Source organism: Azolla caroliniana, unplaced genomic scaffold (assembly GCF_043228905.1).
Source record: "Azolla caroliniana isolate FFs.n. ecotype wild unplaced genomic scaffold, voAzoCaro1.0.p SCAF_14, whole genome shotgun sequence".
Classification (NCBI taxonomy): domain Eukaryota; kingdom Viridiplantae; phylum Streptophyta; class Polypodiopsida; order Salviniales; family Salviniaceae; genus Azolla; species Azolla caroliniana.
The window spans coordinates 9,592,187-9,612,542 of record NW_028230449.1 but is presented as its reverse complement, the minus strand read 5'-3'; the positions used below and the strand labels follow the sequence as shown (position 1 = coordinate 9,612,542).

At 43.3% G+C, this 20,356-nt stretch overlaps 1 protein-coding gene across 2 annotated transcripts; it reads right to left on the bottom strand.

Moving 5' to 3' along the window:
- Positions 1–7,036: 7,036 nt before the first annotated feature.
- On the bottom strand, positions 7,037–12,104 carry LOC147855413 (uncharacterized). Of its 2 annotated transcripts, none has more exons than XM_087330339.1 (4): positions 11,540–12,100; positions 10,981–11,067; positions 8,140–8,911; positions 7,037–7,414 (listed from the first exon to the last, which is right to left on the bottom strand). In XM_087330339.1, exons 1-4 carry the CDS (start codon positions 11,918–11,920, stop codon positions 7,101–7,103), a joined length of 1,554 nt encoding a protein of 517 aa, XP_087186465.1. In that variant the 5' UTR covers positions 11,921–12,100; the 3' UTR covers positions 7,037–7,100. The 2 variants fall into 2 exon arrangements, with proteins under 2 accessions (XP_087186465.1, XP_087186466.1); XM_087330340.1 differs by having other exon boundaries at positions 7,232–7,371; positions 11,540–12,104.
- Between the last annotated feature and the right edge of the window lie 8,252 nt (positions 12,105–20,356).

The window sequence follows — 20,356 nt, the reverse complement described above, 5'->3', positions numbered from 1 at the left end:
CACACATGTAGACACTCATAGCATGTATAAAGCCAACACTTTTATGTAATGATTTAGCAAGCCATCAACAATCGACAACGACTCGGTTTGAACAGAACCGAACCGAGAAACCGCAACTTAACGACTTAATAATTTAAATGGTTTGGTTTGGTTCGATTCTAGTTCAGGTTTTTGTAAGCAGTTCGGATCTGGTTTGGTTTGAGCCTTTATAGACTTAACGGTTTTTGGTTAAAACAGTTTGAAATTGTGGTTTAAACGGTTCAAATGGTTTGACAATTTAGGGTTGACACTTAGATTATTTTCTTAAATATTTTCTTGAATATGTTTTTGAACAACCTATTCATTTTTTAAGCCTGATTTTGATATTTTAAGAAAAAACTTTAATTTTTGAAAAATTACAATTTGGAATTTTTAATTTCGACTTAACTTGAAGAAAACCGAACCACGAAAACATGGTTTTAATGGTTTAATAGCCCGAAAATCTTTAAAACCTTTTGGTTTGAGCTTGAATTTTTTGTAACGGTTCGGTTTGAAGAGTTTTGGTTTAAACGGTCTTGTGGTTTGGTTTGGTTCGGTTTATGTTTAAAAAATTTTAAATAGTTCAAGTTTGACACTCTCGAACCAAACTATTGCCACTTCTTACATGCCACTTCTTATAAAACATTTATATATGAAAAGCTTGTTCGCTTTTATGAGAAAAACATCAAAAGTTATTTTTCTATGTAAATGATCAAATTTTGTATGCAAAAGATCAAATTAATGACCTACCAAAATACACGCAATCCACATAATCGATTATGAAACTATTTATCGCATTGTTACAATCTCCAAAATAGTGTGGTGGTCACATGGACCACACCTAGATTAGGCCCCTACCAAGCCCCATGCACCACACATAGACCACACCCAAATTAGGCCCCTACCAAGCCTCATGCACCACACCCAAACTAGGCCCCCACCAAGCCCCATAATTAGTAGAGCTAATTGGAGCGGGAGAACACCCTCCACGCTAAGAGAGAGTCTATAAAGTGTAACTTGAGACATAATGAAAGGAGGGCTATTCTTGAGAGCATTTCACATCTTGAGCATTTCACATCTTGGTGGAGAAGACGGGCCAAGCCACCCCAACTCACGACCCCAACAACGCCTGCCACGATGCAACACGACAACAACGACGGCAACGCAAACTCGATGAATCCGGAATTCCTACAACACAATCAAGGACACCAGCCCACATCGCCAATCGACCAACTGGTTCAAGCTCTGTCCAACATCATTTTACAAGTTAACCATACTAACCAAGCCATGTTGTCCTTTCTTTCAGCACGATCCGAGCCACAACAAAATCTCCCGGACTCTCGAGTTCGCCCAAAACCGTTCTCCGGCCTACCATCGAAAGACGTCCTCTCTTGGCTGGATCATTTCGAAATGGTGGCCAGTTACCACTAGTGGCCACACCCTCGGAAGGCAATGGAGATGAAGACACTCCTCGAGAATATCGCGGCAACATGGCTTGTACAACAACCCGAAGAGACACGCAACGACTGGGATCTGTTACGGGCAGCCATGATTCGGAATTTTGCTCATCAAGACTCCCGCCAGACGGCCCTAAAACAACTTGAGTCAATTACCCAACAACCACGCGAACTCATCACCCAGTTCGCGGTTCGTTTTGTGCAGATCCTACGCCGGGCTGACGCCAACATGTCGGAGGACATGAAGTTGTTTTTTTTCTGGCCGCGTATACGACATGACCTCCGCCGCCGTGTACGCGATCAAGGCCCGACGACACTACACGAAGCCATCCTCACTGCCCAACGCATCGAAGCTGCAGACGCGCACGACATGCACACACCAGGTAATCTCAGTCATGATCATACAAACACTATACCAGCCGTCACTCCCATGGACATCGACATCCAGAACGCGCAATTACGTGCCAAGCGTGCATTGCCCGAACGAGACAGCCAGGGACGCCCCAAATGTTTCTACTGCAACAACTATGGCCACATTCGGCGTCACTGCCGAAAGTGGCAGAATCACCAACAGAAGCAGAACGTCCAATTAGCTGACGCTGCCTCCCTCTCTGAGCTCCCGGAAAACTAATGCGCGGGGTGCCGCAGGGAGAGCCGCCCCCGCACGTCCACGTCTCCACGTCCTCAACTTCTCCCGTTTCTCCCACGATCGAGCCGCCCCCGCACGTCCACGCCTCCACTTCATCAACTTCGCCCGTTTGTACCACAATCGCCCGCCTCCAGCACACGACCCAAGAAGTTCTCCTCGACTCCGGCAGCAGCATCTCTTCCATCAACGCAGATTTAGTCACCCAATTACAACTTCCCACGAGCCACGCACCGCCCATTAAAATCCTCTTCGGCGACCAACAACGGGTGTACCACTCACATACGCAAGTCAGGTGCATGCTCACCATTAGTTCCGCCCAGATCCACCATCGTTTCTACGTCCTCCCGCGCCAGTTGTTCCCAATCACCTTGGGATGTGATTGGTTCCTCCATAGTCGAGCCTGTCTCGATTTCTCCGCACAACAGCTCATCCTCCCAAATCACATTCCGATCGCGCTCTTCACTACTCCGCGGGATACCACCCACATCAGCAACACACAGTACCTGATATCACCGGCGGACGGCTCCTCGCCACCTTTCCCTCAGACGGCTCCTCGCCACCTTTCCCTCGTTGTCTACACCACCTGTAAAACCTCCCTCGGTCCGTTTTCCGATTCACCACACGATTCCTACAGGCAACGCTCGCCCCATCAACGCAGCTCCCCGACGTCGCTCGCCTCTCGACCATGAGCGCATCGACAACGCCGTCAAAACTATGCTCCAACAAGGGATTATCACACCTTCCAAGCGCGAGTGGATCTCGGAGCCACACATGGTAAAGAAAGGGGATGGTTCTTACCGCTTTTGTGTCAACTTCCGACAACTGAACCATGTCACCACCCATGACCGATACCCTCTCCCTCGTATCGATGACCTCCTCGACCAGCTTGGCAAATCAAAGTACTTCACCTCCCTCGATCTAGCCTCGGGATATTGGCAGATCCCGATGAATCCTCACGATGCCCACAAAACTGCATTCCGCACTAGGAAAGGCATTTTTCAGTTCACACGGATGCCCTTTGGCCTATCTGATGCGGGGAGCACATTCCAGCGAATGGCTAATGCCATCTTCGATGATCTCATCACCCGTCGTGTCGTCATCGTCTATCTAGACGATATTCTGGTACATACAAGCACTTGGGCAGAACACCTTCAAGTCCTTCGGGAGGTCCTAACTTGTGTTCAACGCTATCGATTGCAGCTGCAATGGAAGAAGTGTCGATGGGGTAGTACGTGCCTCCGCTTCCTTGGGTACGTCATCTCCTCTGACGGAATACAAATGGACCCGGAGAAGACAGAAGCAGTCCAAAAATTCCCACGCCCCACCACAGTCAAGCAGCTTCAACGCTTCCTCGGCCTCCTCACGTTCTCTCTTCGTTTCATCCCACGGCTAGCCGACCTGTCAGCCCCACTGCGCGCGCTCCTACAAAAAGACGCACCCTTCCTGTGGACCGAAGCCTGCGAATCCAGCTTCCTGCAGCTCAAGAGAACACTCCAAGCCTCTGACCTCCTGGCCCACCCTGATTTCACGAAGCCTTTCCATCTGCAGACGGATGCCTCCAATGTCGGCCTTGGTGCAGTCCTGCTCCAATCCGACGACAACGACCAACTCCGCCCGATTGCCTACATCAGTCGGTCACTTACCAAAGCCGAACAAAATTACTCGACAACTGAAAAAGAGTTCCTCGCCATCGTTTGGGCATTCCATCGTTTCCACCCATACCTTCACGGATCAAATACATCAGTCGAAACCGACCATCAGCCACTGCTCTCCCTCATAAAGAAGGCTCATCCACCCGGCCGCTTACTTCGTTGGGTTTTGGCGCTACAGGATTACAAATTCACTCTGCGCTATCGCCATGGTCCACAAAACATCGTCGCCGATGGATTATCCCGCATATCCTTTCAGGCGAACCAGATCACCTCCAACACAATCGATTTCCCCATATCCTCGTCCCAAATGGCCAACATGCAACAACACAACAAACAAATCCAAGATATCTGCCACCGCCTACGAGCTGAACCGACATCATCCCTCACCAAGCAATTCATGATCCAGGATAATGTCCTACTTTTTTGTCAAGTAGGCAAAGAACCCCGAGTCTACGTGCCTGAGCAACTACGCCAGTCTTACCTTCGTTTCTTCCACGATCACCCGTTGTCCGGCCACTTGGGTTTTCATAAGGTGCTCGACAAAATTCGTCGCAAATTCTATTGGCCTGGGCTACGCCACGAGGTCGCCTCCTACATCAAAGCATGCAACTTATGTCAGGCCATCAAATCACCTCAAGTGGCTCAAGGCCTCTTACATCCGATACAAGTTCAAGCTCCATTTGAAATCGTCGGATGGGACATTATGGGCCCCTTTCCCGAGTCATAAGGAGGGAACAAATTCATCCTCGTCATCACCGAGTACTTGACGCGTTGGGCTGAGACGGCCGCTATCCCAGATGCAAAGGCTATGACCATCGCCTCCAAACTATTGGAGAAAATCATCTTCCCCCACGGTTGCCCACTCCAAATCTTGTCCGATCGAGGACCCCAGTTCAACGGTGAGCTCCTACGCCTCGTTTCAACACAACTAGGAATCCAACAGTTATTCACGTCACCCTACCATCCGCAAACGAATGGGTTGACGGAGCGCCTCAATCGAACCTTAAAACAACAAATCTTAGCCTACATCGATCCGCTGCACTCAACCTGGGACCGAATCTTGCCCTTCGTTACGCATGCCTACAACACAACTGTGCAAGCCTCTACCCGCATTAGCCCATTTCGGGCCCTTTACGGAAGGGACCCGCGCTTACCCCCAGAAGTGGCAGTCCCGCAACCAACCACACGACTCCACGCTGACGCAGTGTCTTGGTGGTCCCACCTACAACAACTCCAGCCCCTCCTCCGCAAAGCCATCACGAGCAACCTGCACCAGGCACAACTACGAAAAAAACGACAACACGATATAGGCCGTGTCGACCATCAATACCACGTCGGTGACAAAGTCCTCGTCTACTTCCCCATCTGTCGTCGCGGTCTCAGCGAATCGCTCATGCACCGATGGATCGGTCCCTTCGAAGTTCAAAAGCAGATACGCGACACTACATACCTGCTCCGCCGCGCCTCCAACAACCGCTCTACCTTTGCTCACCAGTCTCGCATGAAGCCCTTCCATCAACTACCACCGCCCCCGCCCACACTCATGCCTACGCCCACGCCCGTGTCATCCCCCCGTCTGGAACCGTCGTCCACGCCTCGTCGCGCTTCGACTGCACAGTAATTTTTTTTTTTACAAGGGGGAATTGTGGTGGTCACATGGACCACACCTAGATTAGGCCCCTACCAAGCCCCATGCACCACACATAGACCACACCCAAATTAGGCCCCTACCAAGCCTCATGCACCACACCCAAACTAGGCCCCCACCAAGCCCCATAATTAGTAGAGCTAATTGGAGCGGGAGAACACCCTCCACGCTAAGAGAGAGTCTATAAAGTGTAACTTGAGACATAATGAAAGGAGGGCTATTCTTGAGAGCATTTCACAATAGATTAAGTTTTCTTTTGGAATTTATGTTGCGGGTTGTTTTAATTTTTGTTTATTGTTTAAATAGGAGTTTCAATGTTTCTTGCTTTAAATACCTTTCCCAACATATGACGGTGTGTGAAACCTAAAAAAATGAATAGATTTACAATTTTCTTTCAAACTCGGTATTAACAAATATACTAGTGTCCATAACAAAATATCTATCATTAAGAAGAAGAAGATTTATGCAAGTGATTGCAAAACTTCAGGCCATTTAAACAACATCTTAATTGTAACTAACATCCTAACAATCACATAAGAATTTGGCTTCTCTTAGAATGTAATCATGCAAGGAACATGCCAATAAACCATATACTTGAGAAAAAATTCCAAACTCATTGGTATTCTGACATAAATGATCCAATTGAAATGGTTTTTCATAACTATAATGAAACAAAACGAGACATGAGCAACTACACAAAGCCAAATTTTAGCCAACAATTCTAGAAAATTTTGGGAATGGAAAGCTTAGAAGAGATGAGGTGGATGAGACCAAAGAAAAAGTACAAGCACAACATACTCGAATGCATTTGCAAATATTCTTTTTCATACGTTTGCAAACAAATGCTTATGTTATGAAAACATACTTAGGTTTTTTTTTACATTTTCTTACCTTAAAAAACAGTTTTACGTTATAAAAAATAATGAATACAAAAAAAGTATGGTATTTACCATAGTTCAAGGGTGTTTACCATACTTGAATGATTGGACCATACTCGAATGCAAATGCATATATGGTACGTATGGTTTGTACTATGAGCACAACTTTTGAGAGTCGAATAGGACAAGTTGTAGATATGGGGCTATACTAAACAAGCGTATTGAAATCATTCAAAGATTAACACATTCCAATCCAGATTCTTGAAACTAATTAGTAGTCCTTTAAAAAACTATTTTGTATTAATGCTATAGAATGTTTCCATTAGAAGAGGCAATTGAATTTTCCTTACATTAAATAGTAAGAAATTAGAAAAAAATACTATAAATTTAAAGGAATTAAGAATACAGTTCTATATCCTTTCTAGCCGTCTTTTTAATGACACTTCCTCCCTATTTGGGACTATTGACATGAGCATAGGCCTCAAACCTTGGTGGAAATTATGTACATAGTAGTGTTTCTAGGCACATCATTAGCGCCCAATACCTATACAACCTTCCTTATCATGAGACATAACTCATCCATCATTTTGTAAAACTGTTGGGATGTTCTGCATGACTTTTGCATTTACATATAAATGCATATTTTATATAAATATATAGGTATGTATGATCCAGTGCATACATATATATACATATGTAAAAGATGTATATGTTTTCTGGCAACCAAACCAATAAAAGACAGAAAAAGCGAGTAGACATTCCATTAAGCTGTCGGCAAAAGATATAACACAATGTGAATCAAGGCATATCTTCCCAGAGATAAGGAAATTCTTCATTCCCGAAATTGGCAAAAATATCATCTAAAACATCAGTGGCACTCCCAACACCAAACAACTCAGACATTCCCAGACTACTGGTGTTATTGTTAACTTGAGAAACTTCTCCCTCAGCCCTATTGGAGTCTGTCGACTCTGAGGTGATGTTGTTAGTGTGTCCAATATGCATGTTTGCTTGATCGGTTCCTCTGGGATCGAGAGTTTGGATAGATTGTGCTGCTAATTCATTCAACCTAGAAGACGATGTTTTTAATGAATCGGAAGGGGCCACCTCACCTATTGTAAATAAACAAAAAAAGACACAACATAAGCAAAAACTACAAATTGGATGTTAGCAACTGAAACTTTGATTTAGAAACATCCAATTCAAAGTTTGGAATGTCTTCAGCATGTTATGTCTTCGTGTACAAATGAAAAAGAAATAGGGGAGAAAAATACCAAACAAATGACTAGACATTTAGCTTCAATATATTTTATTAAATCTGTCACCTCTGTAAATCCCTCTAACCAGCAAGTTCAAAAGTCAATTCATGCTTTATTATTCTTTCCACCAATACAAACCTGATGCCAGTACATTTTATAGCTCAATTTTAATATTTCTCCATATACATTGTTTTTCTCACCCATTTTTCGTACTTTAATGCATTTTAAAAACATTTAGAAGTTTCCGTCTATAGTGCCATTAAATCTTAGTCTTTCTGAAGATATTTCCAGAGTATCAAGAATTTCTTTCACGATGCTTTTAAGCTTTGTTTTCTCATTTCTCAAAATCTTCATGTTGACCATCACAAAATCCCCTCTTTTCAGGAAATTTTGATACCTCTAATTTTCTGTTTGATATCTACTTTTATGTCTAATCTAAAATAATGACATTTTTCTACCATGATGCCATTAAACATTAATGGATCCTAAATTTATGTCTAGAATCTAAAACAATTTGTATTTTTCACCAATTAGTGGGATATGGCTCTAGGTCAATAACCTTAGATTTAAAAACTAACCTGAATTTCGTAACTCCACTTGGATGCCACCAGAGCTATTCATATTTGATCTTTGAGCTATGACTCGTTGATCCCCACTTCGTCCAAACACACCATCACCCACAAGGGCTTCCAAAGTCAAAAAATCATTGATGATGGATACAGCAGGCGGAAGAAGACCACCTGAATCCTCGTGATTCGAGGTCTCTGAGACCATTCTCAATTTTTCTAGCCTTGCAACAGATACATTGTTCTTTGCATGATTTGATGTGCCTCTAGCTCTGGTGCAAGAACGAACATTGGAAGATTGATCCACATGTCTTGGAACAGTACGTGCCATCCCCAAAGGTCGATTTAAAAGAATAGTGTTAGGTCTACTACTACTATGGAATCGCATTTTGTTGATAGGTGCCTCTATGAAATTTGAACCAGCAGAAGGGCCTACCAGACGAGGTGGTATATTTGATAATAGAGATGTGGTTGTGACTCGAATATGAGACCTTACTTGAGTAGGTGGTGGAACATTCACATTGGATGCCCATAGATCAAGTGATGAATGATATGCACTATGGTAGTTATAACTAACAGAGTTATTTACCCCTGTAAATGGAATGTATGGTGCTGGTTGTATTACTCGAGGTTTTCCCACGAGTTTTGCAGGAGGAGTTCGAGCTCGATCTCGCATCATTTTCCATTTCTCATCTTTGTCAAAGGCATGACAATGGTCGGTCTTTTGTTTTCCTTGGCCCCAGAGCAAGCAAGGGGCAAGAACATCACATACATAGCAATGACACTGAAAAATAAAGAAGCAATCTCTCTCTCTCTCTCTCTCTCTCTCTCTCTCTATGAGAATCAAAAGAGAAAAATTCTTTTATCCGGTTGGGTGGTTTCACATAGAAAATTGTTCAAAAGGCTGGGTGTGGAAGACCTCTTAGAGCTTTCAAGTGACACTAAATAATGTCATTACGGAAAAAAGGTTTAATGGAAAGTCTTGGAATAAAATGGCAATATGCTATAAAGTCCAAATCAGAGCATCATTGCAAACATTAACCTTGAACGTTCGATTCAATGCAATGTGAGAGTGCCTGTTGATTGCATTCAACCATACCTTATAACTAACATGAATCTTAACTCACATTGAGCCCTTACACTATATCATGCTCAAATGCACTACCCCCATTCCAATATAGCTTGGATTGTCCACGCTTGAACATGATCAATGTTGAAAGAATAGAAAGATCTAAACTAATATTATCATATCGAACAATGAAAGGACATGGATCAATACCACAATGTTTCTTGGTGACAAGATGGCCCACTATAAGGCCCTATTTTTACATGCGTTGCAAGATGAATATCTCAGCAGACCTTCCTATGTAGATATACATCTATCTAGGGGCCCCTGCATTATAATAGGGTAACTAAAGTCTTTTCACATCAATTGGAGATTGAAATAAGCCAATATGCACAGAAATCTATAGCAGGATGGATCTACCATTTATGCCATCAGGGGTTGGAGTCAGAGGTACACTATGCTTGCTATTGGGCTATTTTTAATAAAATACGGGGGAGATGCCACTGCCTCTTCAAAAAACTCTTTGCCCGCTAAGCAAGGTAAAGGAATATGATAACTGAGGTGCTTGGGAATGTTCTTGCTAGAATTTGAGAGACATCGAGAGAAGTTGGAGCACAGCAATACAACCACAACTCATCAACAAAGAGCCACCATAATTTTTGTTGGCTCCATCACTTCTTCTCATGCAACAAGTCAATCAAGGGCTACTCATGTAGGGTCTCAACCAGAACATTCAAAAGCGGTTATAATAGATAGGGAAACATCAGTTTACTGTGCATGTAGGCCGCGTCCATTTAGACCATAACCCCATCACATTTGTTGTCAACACATTTGTTTACTTAGGTAGCAAGATTCCACAATCGGTACATTAGGCAGTCCAGTTCTATTTATTTTGCGATTCAATTCTCAAAGGCAGGACAACATTTAAAGATATAATCTCTGGTTCAGTCTCCTAGGCAAGTTTGGCCCTCTTAAAAGACATTAATATCTCTCCCTGTCTAGCCCTCCCCGACTGTTTCTCTCCTCATCATATGTGACAAATCACAACTTATGATAACTATCAGCGGAATAGTTATGTTAGCTATGCCATAGGGATCTAAGAGTCTGAAGACCACTTCATATGCAACTCCCAACCAGAAGATATGTTAGCTGTGCCATAGAGATATAAGAGTCTGAAGACCACTTCATATGCTTCTGCATGGTTTACTATGAGATCTGAGTATGCTTTCACTGCCTCGCAGTATTTGAACTATTCTTCCATTTCAGAAGATTCGGTGATCAGATATGTTTAAGGTCGTTTCAACAAGATATCTGTAGATTTAGAGAGTCTATCTTAATGAGTAGACCTCAGAGCAACAACAAACAACACCTCAGCGAGGGATCTTTCTTCACAGATCAGTTCATTTGGCTTGCTCCAAATGTTTGAGGATGCGCAGATTATTACACAGATCACGTGACCTGCATCAGAGGATACATAAAATCGTTGCCTGAGATTGAGCACAATTGCCAAAGCAAATTCATTATGGACTTCATGCGATGTATGGCATCATCTTTTGAGAGCATTCATCCATTGACATTATATGTCTCCTACATCTATATTTATTGCATACATTGTATCCTCAGCATTACTTGTACACATGGTCCCTATCGTACTTTGATGAAGCTGCCTTGTTTCAGTACAATTTGACTTTAGTTTAGTTCACCAGACTTCAAGACATAGGTTCCTTTGCAATATTGAAGATGCTAGCATAACATTTCATTTCATTTGCAGGAGAACATCATTTAACCTGTTCACAATGTTTCTCATGCGAAGTGGTCTTGAAAGGAAACTTCACACAAAGATGTCTAGCATGAGGATAATCTCTGCAGGCCACCTGGAAAAACAAATACCAAATACTTTTACATCTTTAATCAACTTTGTGTACAGAAAATGAATTGAAAAAAACATTCCAAAAACTTCCCAAGAAAACAACTAGATGTAGGATATACACATATGGCCTAAATGTGAGTTCAACCATTGCACATAAACAACTGCCAGTGCAAGGAGTTTATAAAACCCATTTTTTAATATATATTTTCACGTTCATAAGGGTTCACTTAAAGCGGTTAAGCACAGATGGAGTAAGAGTAGAATGACATGTATTCATGAAAACGCAAGGTGTTTTCAATTTAGTCCTTGAATCCATGCCATACAGATGGTTTACATACAGTAACACTTGACACAGATATACTAAATACACATACAAATATCCACATATGCATACATATATATATATATATATTATACAACAAGGTATTTATACATGCAGAAATTCATCTATAAAGTAAAAGGAAGAAAGTACTCACAGGTCCACGTTCACCAACAACCACAATGTCTTCTCCTTCATTGTCCACATGGTGTGAAACCTGAACGATGTTGTGAGGATCACAACTGAGAATACAACAATCCTCATCACTACTAGAGATCCTCTTCTTTTCTAGCACCACGTCACCTTTATAACCACATTCCTCTACCCTGTTTTCGATCCAAATCACATCATCATCATCATCGCCTTCTTCTAAAGATTTCTTTCTTTTCTGTGTCTTCAATAAATTCTTGATGTAGACATGGCAGTGCTGTTTTTTGAGTTCTTCTTCTAACACCACCTCATTATCATCGGCATCATCATCATCAGCATCATCGTCATCATCATCAGAGATGAATATGACGGGCTCTCTGCTCATCATGAGTTGTTATGATTGAGGAAACATGAAATAAACCGATGTAATAGTTTCTGGGGATAAACGGCGGCGGAACCCTAAAGATCTCGAGACCGTGTGTAGACAAAGCAGAGATAAACAAAAATCTAAATTCTGTCGATCGAGAGAGAGAGAGAGTGAGTGATGGATGAAACTGTAGTCATTCGTTAGAAAAGTATGGTGATGGGTAGTGGGTACCCTGCCCTGCTTCCTCTCTCTCTCTCGTTCGTGAAAACACACCAGAGTATGAACCATACGTACCATTCGCGAATGTTTCCATCATTGGAGTATGATAATCACCCTCGGAGTATTCTGGTAGATACCATACTTTTTTATTCATGATTTATTATGAGATAAAAAAATTTGTAAGTTTATAACTTATAACTTATAAAGTTAAGGTAAAAAACGTAAAAAAAACCATAGGATTTATAACATATGCATTCGTTTGAAAAACGTATGAAAAAGAATGTTTGCCAATACATTTAAGTATATTCCGTACTATGAAACACACAATTATATTAATAAATGTGTGTGAAAAACACTCCTTACAATCGGTGTCACAATAGAGTATGGTGGAACATGTTGAATTGCCAATAGGCAAGACGAACACTCTATTGAGGAAAGAAGTTCCACTTGCTCCAATAAAGAAAATTATCACATTAGTATTCCCTTCAACTTTCACAAATGCGATTTCACTCCATGCCTATCATCAAATACAAAAGCATGTAAAGATCAGACCGTAGATCTATGAGAAAGATAGATTAGGGTTTAGGTGAGTTTCACTAAACTCAGCCTCTCTCTTGCGCACACTCACACGTCTCTTGTTCGTCTCTGTTGCTCTCTTCTGCACACCGCTACAAAAGCTCTAGCTCGCATCATCATCATAATGGTTGCCCTAGGTGTATTTATACTCATACAAAGTATGGGTTATTTACAAATGTAGATGTTATTATTATTATTATATAATGTTTATCATAATTAATCGGCCCGAGTCGGCCTTGTCCTTGACCATCCGGTCGGCCCGACTAGTCGGCCTTATATTTGACCATCCAATCGGCTCGACTTGTCGGCTTTGTCTTCACTTGGAGCATCCATCAATGTAGTCGACTGTCATAGTCGGCTCTCTATCTCCTCCAAGAACCAATTGAGCACCCTGTCGACTCAATGGTCGATCCGACCGACCATCCCGTGTCCGGTTCATCGATTCGACTTCCGACTTCTTCCTTGACTTCTCCCATAGGAGAGACAAATCCTAACAAACTCCCCCTTCACTCCTATGGGCAAAGTCAACTAGTCTTGTCTTCTGTCGACAGACTCTAAGTCTGTCCATAGGTAGTGGCTTCGTAAGCATGCCGGATCCATTATCTTCAGTATGGTTCTTCACAAGGGTAAACTCTCCCCTCAACCACCTTTTCTCGTAACCACTGATACCTTCTCTGTATGTACTTGGTTCGAGAGTGGTACACAACGTTCTTCGCTAGATGTATGGCACTTTGACTATCACAATGGAGCAAGAATTCTTCTTGCTTCATTGCTAGTTCACTAAGAAAGCTCCTCATCCATATAAGTTCATTGCCAACCTCTACAGTAGCCATGTATTCTGCCTATGTGGCCGACAAAGCCACGGTCTTGACTGCCATGACACTGCTCCCCTTGCCATGTCTGAATCAGTAAAGCCTTTGAGCACAGGTTTTCTGAAACCATACCTAAGGCACACCCTTGAGGTGTCTTTCAAGTACCTGAGTATCCACTTTAGTGTTGCTTAGTGTTCTCGACTTGGATTACTCATATATCAGCTTACCGTTCCGACTGCAAATGTTATGTCTGGTCTCATGCATACCATAACATACATTAAACTGTCGTATGGTACTTTCCTCATCTCTTCCTTGTCCTTCTCCCCTTTTGGACATTGCCTAGCATTCAACTTGCAATTGGTCGGAAATGTAGACCCAATTGGTTTTGCTTCTGACATGTTAAATCTTTCCAAGATCTTTGTCACATATTTCTCTTATGACAACCATAACACATTCTTTGTTCGGTCTCAAACTATGTGCATCCCCAAGTTCTGTTTGGCCGGTCCAAGATCTTTCATGGTAAACGACTTACCTAGGGCTCTCTTCAAGCTCACAATCTTCTTGGTATCTTGACCGACCACTAACATATCATCCACATATAGCAAGAGAATCAAGAAGTCGCCTTCATTGTACCTTTTGACAAACACACAATGATCAGCTTATGTTTTATGGAACCCATGTTCCAGCATGAAGGATTTGAACTTCTTGTACCATTGACGTGGAGCTTGTTTCAAACCATACAATTTTTTCCTTAGTCGACATGCCATATTCTCTTTTCCTTTCTCCACGAAGCCTTCGGGTTGCAGCATATAAATCTCTTCGTCTAATTCTCCATGTAGGAGTGTTGTCTTGACATCCAACTGCTCTATCTCAAGATTCATATTGGCAGCAATACCTAGCATTGTTCGAATGGGTCTCATCTTTACGACTGGTGCGAAGATTGTTGGGAATATGTCCCTCTAGTGGGAGGATGATCCAACTGTTCGGAAAGCTGACAATCGAAGAGTCAGAAAACAGGAGCCAAGTTGATGAGGAACTCGGCCGAGGCCGAAATTGGAATCGTGTAAATAACCAACTCGGGAGACTATATTTGTAAATAGTCTAAGTGTGCGCCCCATGAGGGCTACGTATGTAAATAACCAGAAAGTTGCGTAAGTATATATGCAACTAGGGAAAACATGTTGTTTGTGAGATGAAGAGAAAAAACAGAGATTAGAGAGTGTGCAGAGAGTGTGTGTGAGCCGCACCATAGCTGTGTGTGTAACAACAAACGCGAAGAGCCTTGTATGGCTGATACACTCGATAGAGTGTTGTAATCATCTCTGTGTTGTATATCCACTAGTTATAGTGAAGTTTTGTTCACCCGTGGTTTTCCCCGTTTTGGGGTTTCCACGTAAATCTCTGAGTACATTTGTTTATCTTGTCTTTCTAGCATTTCTATAATTCATATTTCAGCGCGTAGTTCGTATATTGTGATCTATTCCGCATTGACTTCTCAACAAACTGGTATCAGAGCTTTAGGTGCAAGCATGGAAGGAGGTGTTAGCGGTTTCCCAGGTATGATAGTTCTAAACTCACATAACTATGCAGACTGGAAGATAAAGGTGGAAGACCTTCTCATAGTCAAAGACCTGTACGAGCCAGTTGACAGAGCAGAAATACCCAGGGGGGTATTGGAGTTGAACTGGAAGCTTCTGAATAGGAAGGCGGTGGCCACAATCCGACAATGTGTCGATGTAAGTGTCCTTCAGCATGTGGCGAACGACACGAATGCCCACGAGATGTGGCAGAAGCTGTCGGTACTGTACGAGAGGAAGAACACGCTAAACAAAACCTCGCTAATGAGAAAAATCGTACGCCTGAAATACAGAGACGGTGAGAGCATCATTGAACACATCAACACATTTATGGGGTATGTAAATCAACTTGCCACGACCAAGTTTCCCCTGGATGACGCAATGTAGGCCATTCTGCTGATGTGCACACTGCCGGAAAGCTGGGAGAACCTGGTGGTTACTCTCAGCACCTCTTGTCAAGAAGAGAACTTGTCTTTACAAACGGTGAAGACAAACATCCTAAACAAGGAGGCAAGGAGGAAAGACAAAGGAGTCCTGTCCCAAACGAAGTCGAATCTGACTCAACATATGGACAAAGGAAGAGACCGGCGAAGAAGAAGTCCGCAGTGAACAGACAAATCCCACGCCAAATCGAAGTCCAGAGGAAAGCCTGCGTGCTTCTATTGCGGAAAACCTGGACACTTCCAGAAGGATTGCCAACACATGAAGAAAGATAAGTCTGTCGGAAACAATGTCGAACCTCGGAAGATTCCAGATGACGAGAACACTTCAGCCATTGCTATGAGCAATGAAGAACTCCTGTTCTTTTGTGAACAGACGAGTGCAAATCTTGCGAGTGAAGATTGCACGTGGGTGATCGACTTCGGCGCATCCTTCCATATTACTCCGTCGAGAGAGTATTTCTTGACTTACATAGCCGGGGATCATGGCTATGTAAAGATGGGTCATAGCCGGGGATCAAAGGCTTGACGACGAAGGCTACAGTGGTAGTTTTCGGAATGGCATGTGGAAGTTCTGCTGAGGAAATCTCATAGTGGCCTGAGCACAGAAAGAAGGCAAATTGTACATGATGCATGCCCGACTGTGCAAATCGGAAGTAAACGTCGCAGCCGACTCGGTAGGGGAGATATGGCATAAGAGGCTAGGCCACATGAGTGAGAAGGGAATGCACCTGTTAGCCGACCAGAAACTTCTACCAGAAGTCAAGGGAGTACACCTAGAGAAGTGTGTCGACTGCTTAGCCGGAAAGCAGAACAGGACGACATTCCACACGAGACCACCGAGGAGAAGAGAAGCTGCACTGGAACTAATGCACACAGATGTGTGCTATGTGGATGCTCCATCGCATCGAGGAGGACAATACTTTGTAACGTTTATTGACGACTACAGTCGGAAAACATGGGCCTTCGTACTGAAGTCGAAGGATCAAGTACTGTCAGTTTTCAAGGAGTTCCAAGCAAGAACTGAAAGAGAGTCGGGTCAGAAACTGAAGGTTGTCCCAACTGACAACGGTGGCGAGTACAAAGGGCAGTTTGAGGAATACTACAAGGGCCAAGGTATTCAAATCGAATACACAGTGCCAAAGACCCCAGAGTTGAACGGGCTTGCAGAGAGGATGAATCGAACGATCATGGAGAGAGTGAGGAGCATGCTCTCTCAAGCGAAACTGCTGAAATCCTATTGGGCTGAGACGATGTACACAGTTGTTTATCTGATCAACAAGTCTCCCTCAGTGCCATTAAAGGGTGATGTCCCACAGAGAGTGTGGACAAGTAAGGATGTCTCTTATCAACATCTGAAGGTGTTCGGATGTTTGGCGTATATGCATGTACCAAAGGATCAGAGGTCAAAGCTCGACAACAAGTCGAAAGCATGCATATTCATCGGATACTCGGAAGATGAGTTCGGCTACAAGTTATGGGACTTAGTCGACAAGAAGGTAGTGAGAAGTCGGGATGTAGTCTTTCTAGAAGACAAGACAATTGAAGACCGGAAGCAAGAGAAGTCGGAACCAACTCCCCAGTTAACCTCGACTACTATCGACTTAAGGCCAAGTGAGTCGTCACCGACAGCTGTAAGGAGACAACTGGCCGATAGAGCCGAATCAGAGTCGGTTGACTCGGAAAGACTGACTAACTACGAGTCAGAGTTGGCAGAGCTGCTGAAGTCAATTGATGAATATGAGTTGGAGTTATCCAACCTGGAGATGCCGATTGATGAGCAGAATCCCGAGCAAAGAGAAGAGTTGGCAGAGACATGTGGAAGAGAGCCAACAACGAGTGGACGAAGGTACCCACTCAGAGAAAGGAAGGCACCGACTACATATGCCAATCAATATGTCCGCTTGACTGATGACGGTGAACCGGAGTGCTATGAAGAAGCCATTGCCAACGAGAGAAAAGAAAAATGGCTGAACACGATGCAAGAGGAGATGGAATCCTTGCATGCGAATTACACCTATGACCTAGTAGAGCTGCCGAAAGGTAAGAGAGCACTTAGGAATAAATGGGTCTACAAGGTGAAGATTGGAGAAGTTGACAGCAAGCCCAGGTATAAAGCCCGCATAGTGGTGAAGGGTTTCCAAAAGAAGAAGGGCGTCGACTTTGACGAAATATTTGCACCAGTCGTGAAGATGACATCCATTCAAACTATTCTGAGCATAGCGGCCAGTTTGGACCTAGAGATCGAACAATTGGATGTCAAAACTGCATTTCTGCACGGGGAGTTAGACGAAGAGATCTACATGCATTAACCCGAAGGCTTTGAGGAGAAAAGGAAAGAGAATCTGGTGTGTCGACTGAGGAAAAGCTTGTACGGTCTGAAACAAGCTCCACACCAATGGTACAAGAAATTCGAGTCCTTCATGATGGAACATCGGTTCCAGAAAACACAGGCTGATCACTGTACATAAATCTCTGTGTACATTTGTTTATCTTGTCTTTCTAGCATTTCTGTAATTCGTATTTCAGCGGGTAGTTCGTTTATTGTGATCTATTCCGCATCGATTTCTCAACAAAGATCTCATAAAAATCGACCCCTTTCTTTTGTTGAAACCCCTTTACTGTCAGGAATAGTACTAAGACAGAGAAGGAATTAGTACTAAAAGAAGTATTAGTACTAAGAGAGGTGAAGAACTCTCGAGAGAAGGAAAGAGTGAGTGAGAGGGAGGGAGAGAGAGAGAGAGAGAGAGAGAGAGAGAGAGAGAGATGATAAGAAAAGATATATATTATGTGAAGAGAATGTACAGTAGTAGCTGGGAGGCTTACGACTGGCGTTGAACCGATTTGGTTCGAAATAATGCCTCGTGCCTCCTTTTATAGTGTTCTAAGGAATACTCCTGAAGTTTCTAGAATGTTCCAGAGAAATCTGGAATATACATCAATTTTCTATAATAAAACATAAATGAAAATAATATTCTACGTATTACAATATATAGTCTAATGGTCAAGAGCTCGACCCATGTACCATAAGGTCATGGGTTTGAGTCTTGCCATATCATGACACTATCCGCCCTTTAAAACGACGAGTGTAACGAGTCATTTTGGATTGAGGACCCGGTTTGTCTGGATATTGATGATGGAAGTCTTCAAGAAGTGCACGAGCATTGGTGACATTCTCTATCAGTTCCCAAGTACGCTCACTGGGACTATATCCTAGACAATCGACTAGATAGTAGAGCTTGTTGCGAACAATCTTGGAATCAAGGATGGCGGCAACCTCGTACTCAGGTCCATCTTCAAGCTCGATCGGGGGTGGAGGCTGTGTAATACGTCCTGGGATGGTGCTCTCTTGATAGGGTTCAAGGAGAGAACTATGAAACACCGGATGTATCCGAAGTTGTGGAGGTATAGATCGAGACGAAAAGTGACATCATTAATCTTTCCTATGATACGAAAAGGACCTAATCGCCGATAATCCAACTTCTCGCATGGGCGAGTAGTCTTGATGTGTCGTCGGAGTAGCCATACCCGATCTCCAATGTTAAAACTGGATGGGAGTCGATGACGATCCGCATAAACCTTGTGTGTTTGCTGAGCTTGTTGGAGATGAGTAGATAAATCCGCTTGTATCTTGCGTAACCGCTCCAAACGATCCTCCGCGCAAGGATTTGTGGACACCTCTGGGGTTTCAAGTACACACCACCGGGGGTGACATCCCGTATAAGCATAAAATGGCGTAACTTTAGTCGATGCGTGGATAGAGTTATTATAGGCAAATTCGGCGAAGTGGAGAATATCTGCCCAGTCATCCTGATGATAGCTGAGAAAGCACTGCAGTTACTGCTCCAGCGTTTGATTTGTTCGTTCGGCTTGGCCGTCGGTTTGTGGGTGGTAGCCGGAGGAGAGGTTAAAAGTGACCTTGAGCATTTTAAAAAGGTGCTTCCAGAATTTTGACATGAACTGGGGTCCACGGTCGCTGATGATACTATTGGGAAGTCCATGATGCCGACATACTTCACGCATGACAATTTCGGCGGTGTCTTCACTGGAGATTTCCTTAGTACATGGCAAAAAATGAGTCATCTTCGTATATCGATCTACCACTGTTAGAATCGCATTGAACCCCTTAGAGACTGGAAGATCTATGATGAAGTCTAGAACAATGGATTGCCACGGCTTGCTTGGAATTGGTAATGGTTCTAATAAACCATATGGATGATGCCTTGGCATTTTCGCTCTGCAGCATGTGTCACAAGTCCGAACAAAATCTTCGACAAATTGTCGCATACGGGGCCACCAGAATGATCGTTGTACTAAATCTAATGTTTTAGTACTACCAAAATGCCCAACTGTATATGTGTCATGACAGTTTTGTACTACTTGAAGGCGGGAAGAACCATTAGGAACATACAAAAGTTCTTTAAAGAAGAGTAATCCATCATGGTATTTGAATTGCCGATAGTCCGTACCTGGTGGTTGCGGCTGTGAACACAACGCTCGAGAGGGATCAATTTGTGCTAGTATAGCTTGGGCGAAAGCATCTGTCTTCAGGTCCGCACGTATGATATCGATAACGTGGGAATCCATGGGCATGCCAAAGACCTGTGTTGCTTGCAGTCATGCCGGTCCCAAGATTACTTGCTTTTGGTTATCGAAAGCTGGCTCGCCGGGACGCGGTGCTAGGTACGAACGCCGTGATAATGCATTTGCTTTCCCTTGATGTTTCCCAGGTCGATATGTAATCTTGAAGTCGAAACGCGTGAGAAAATGGGCCCACCGAGCTTGACGTCGATTTAACACATGAGCGTCTTGAAAATAGGTGAAGTTTTTGTG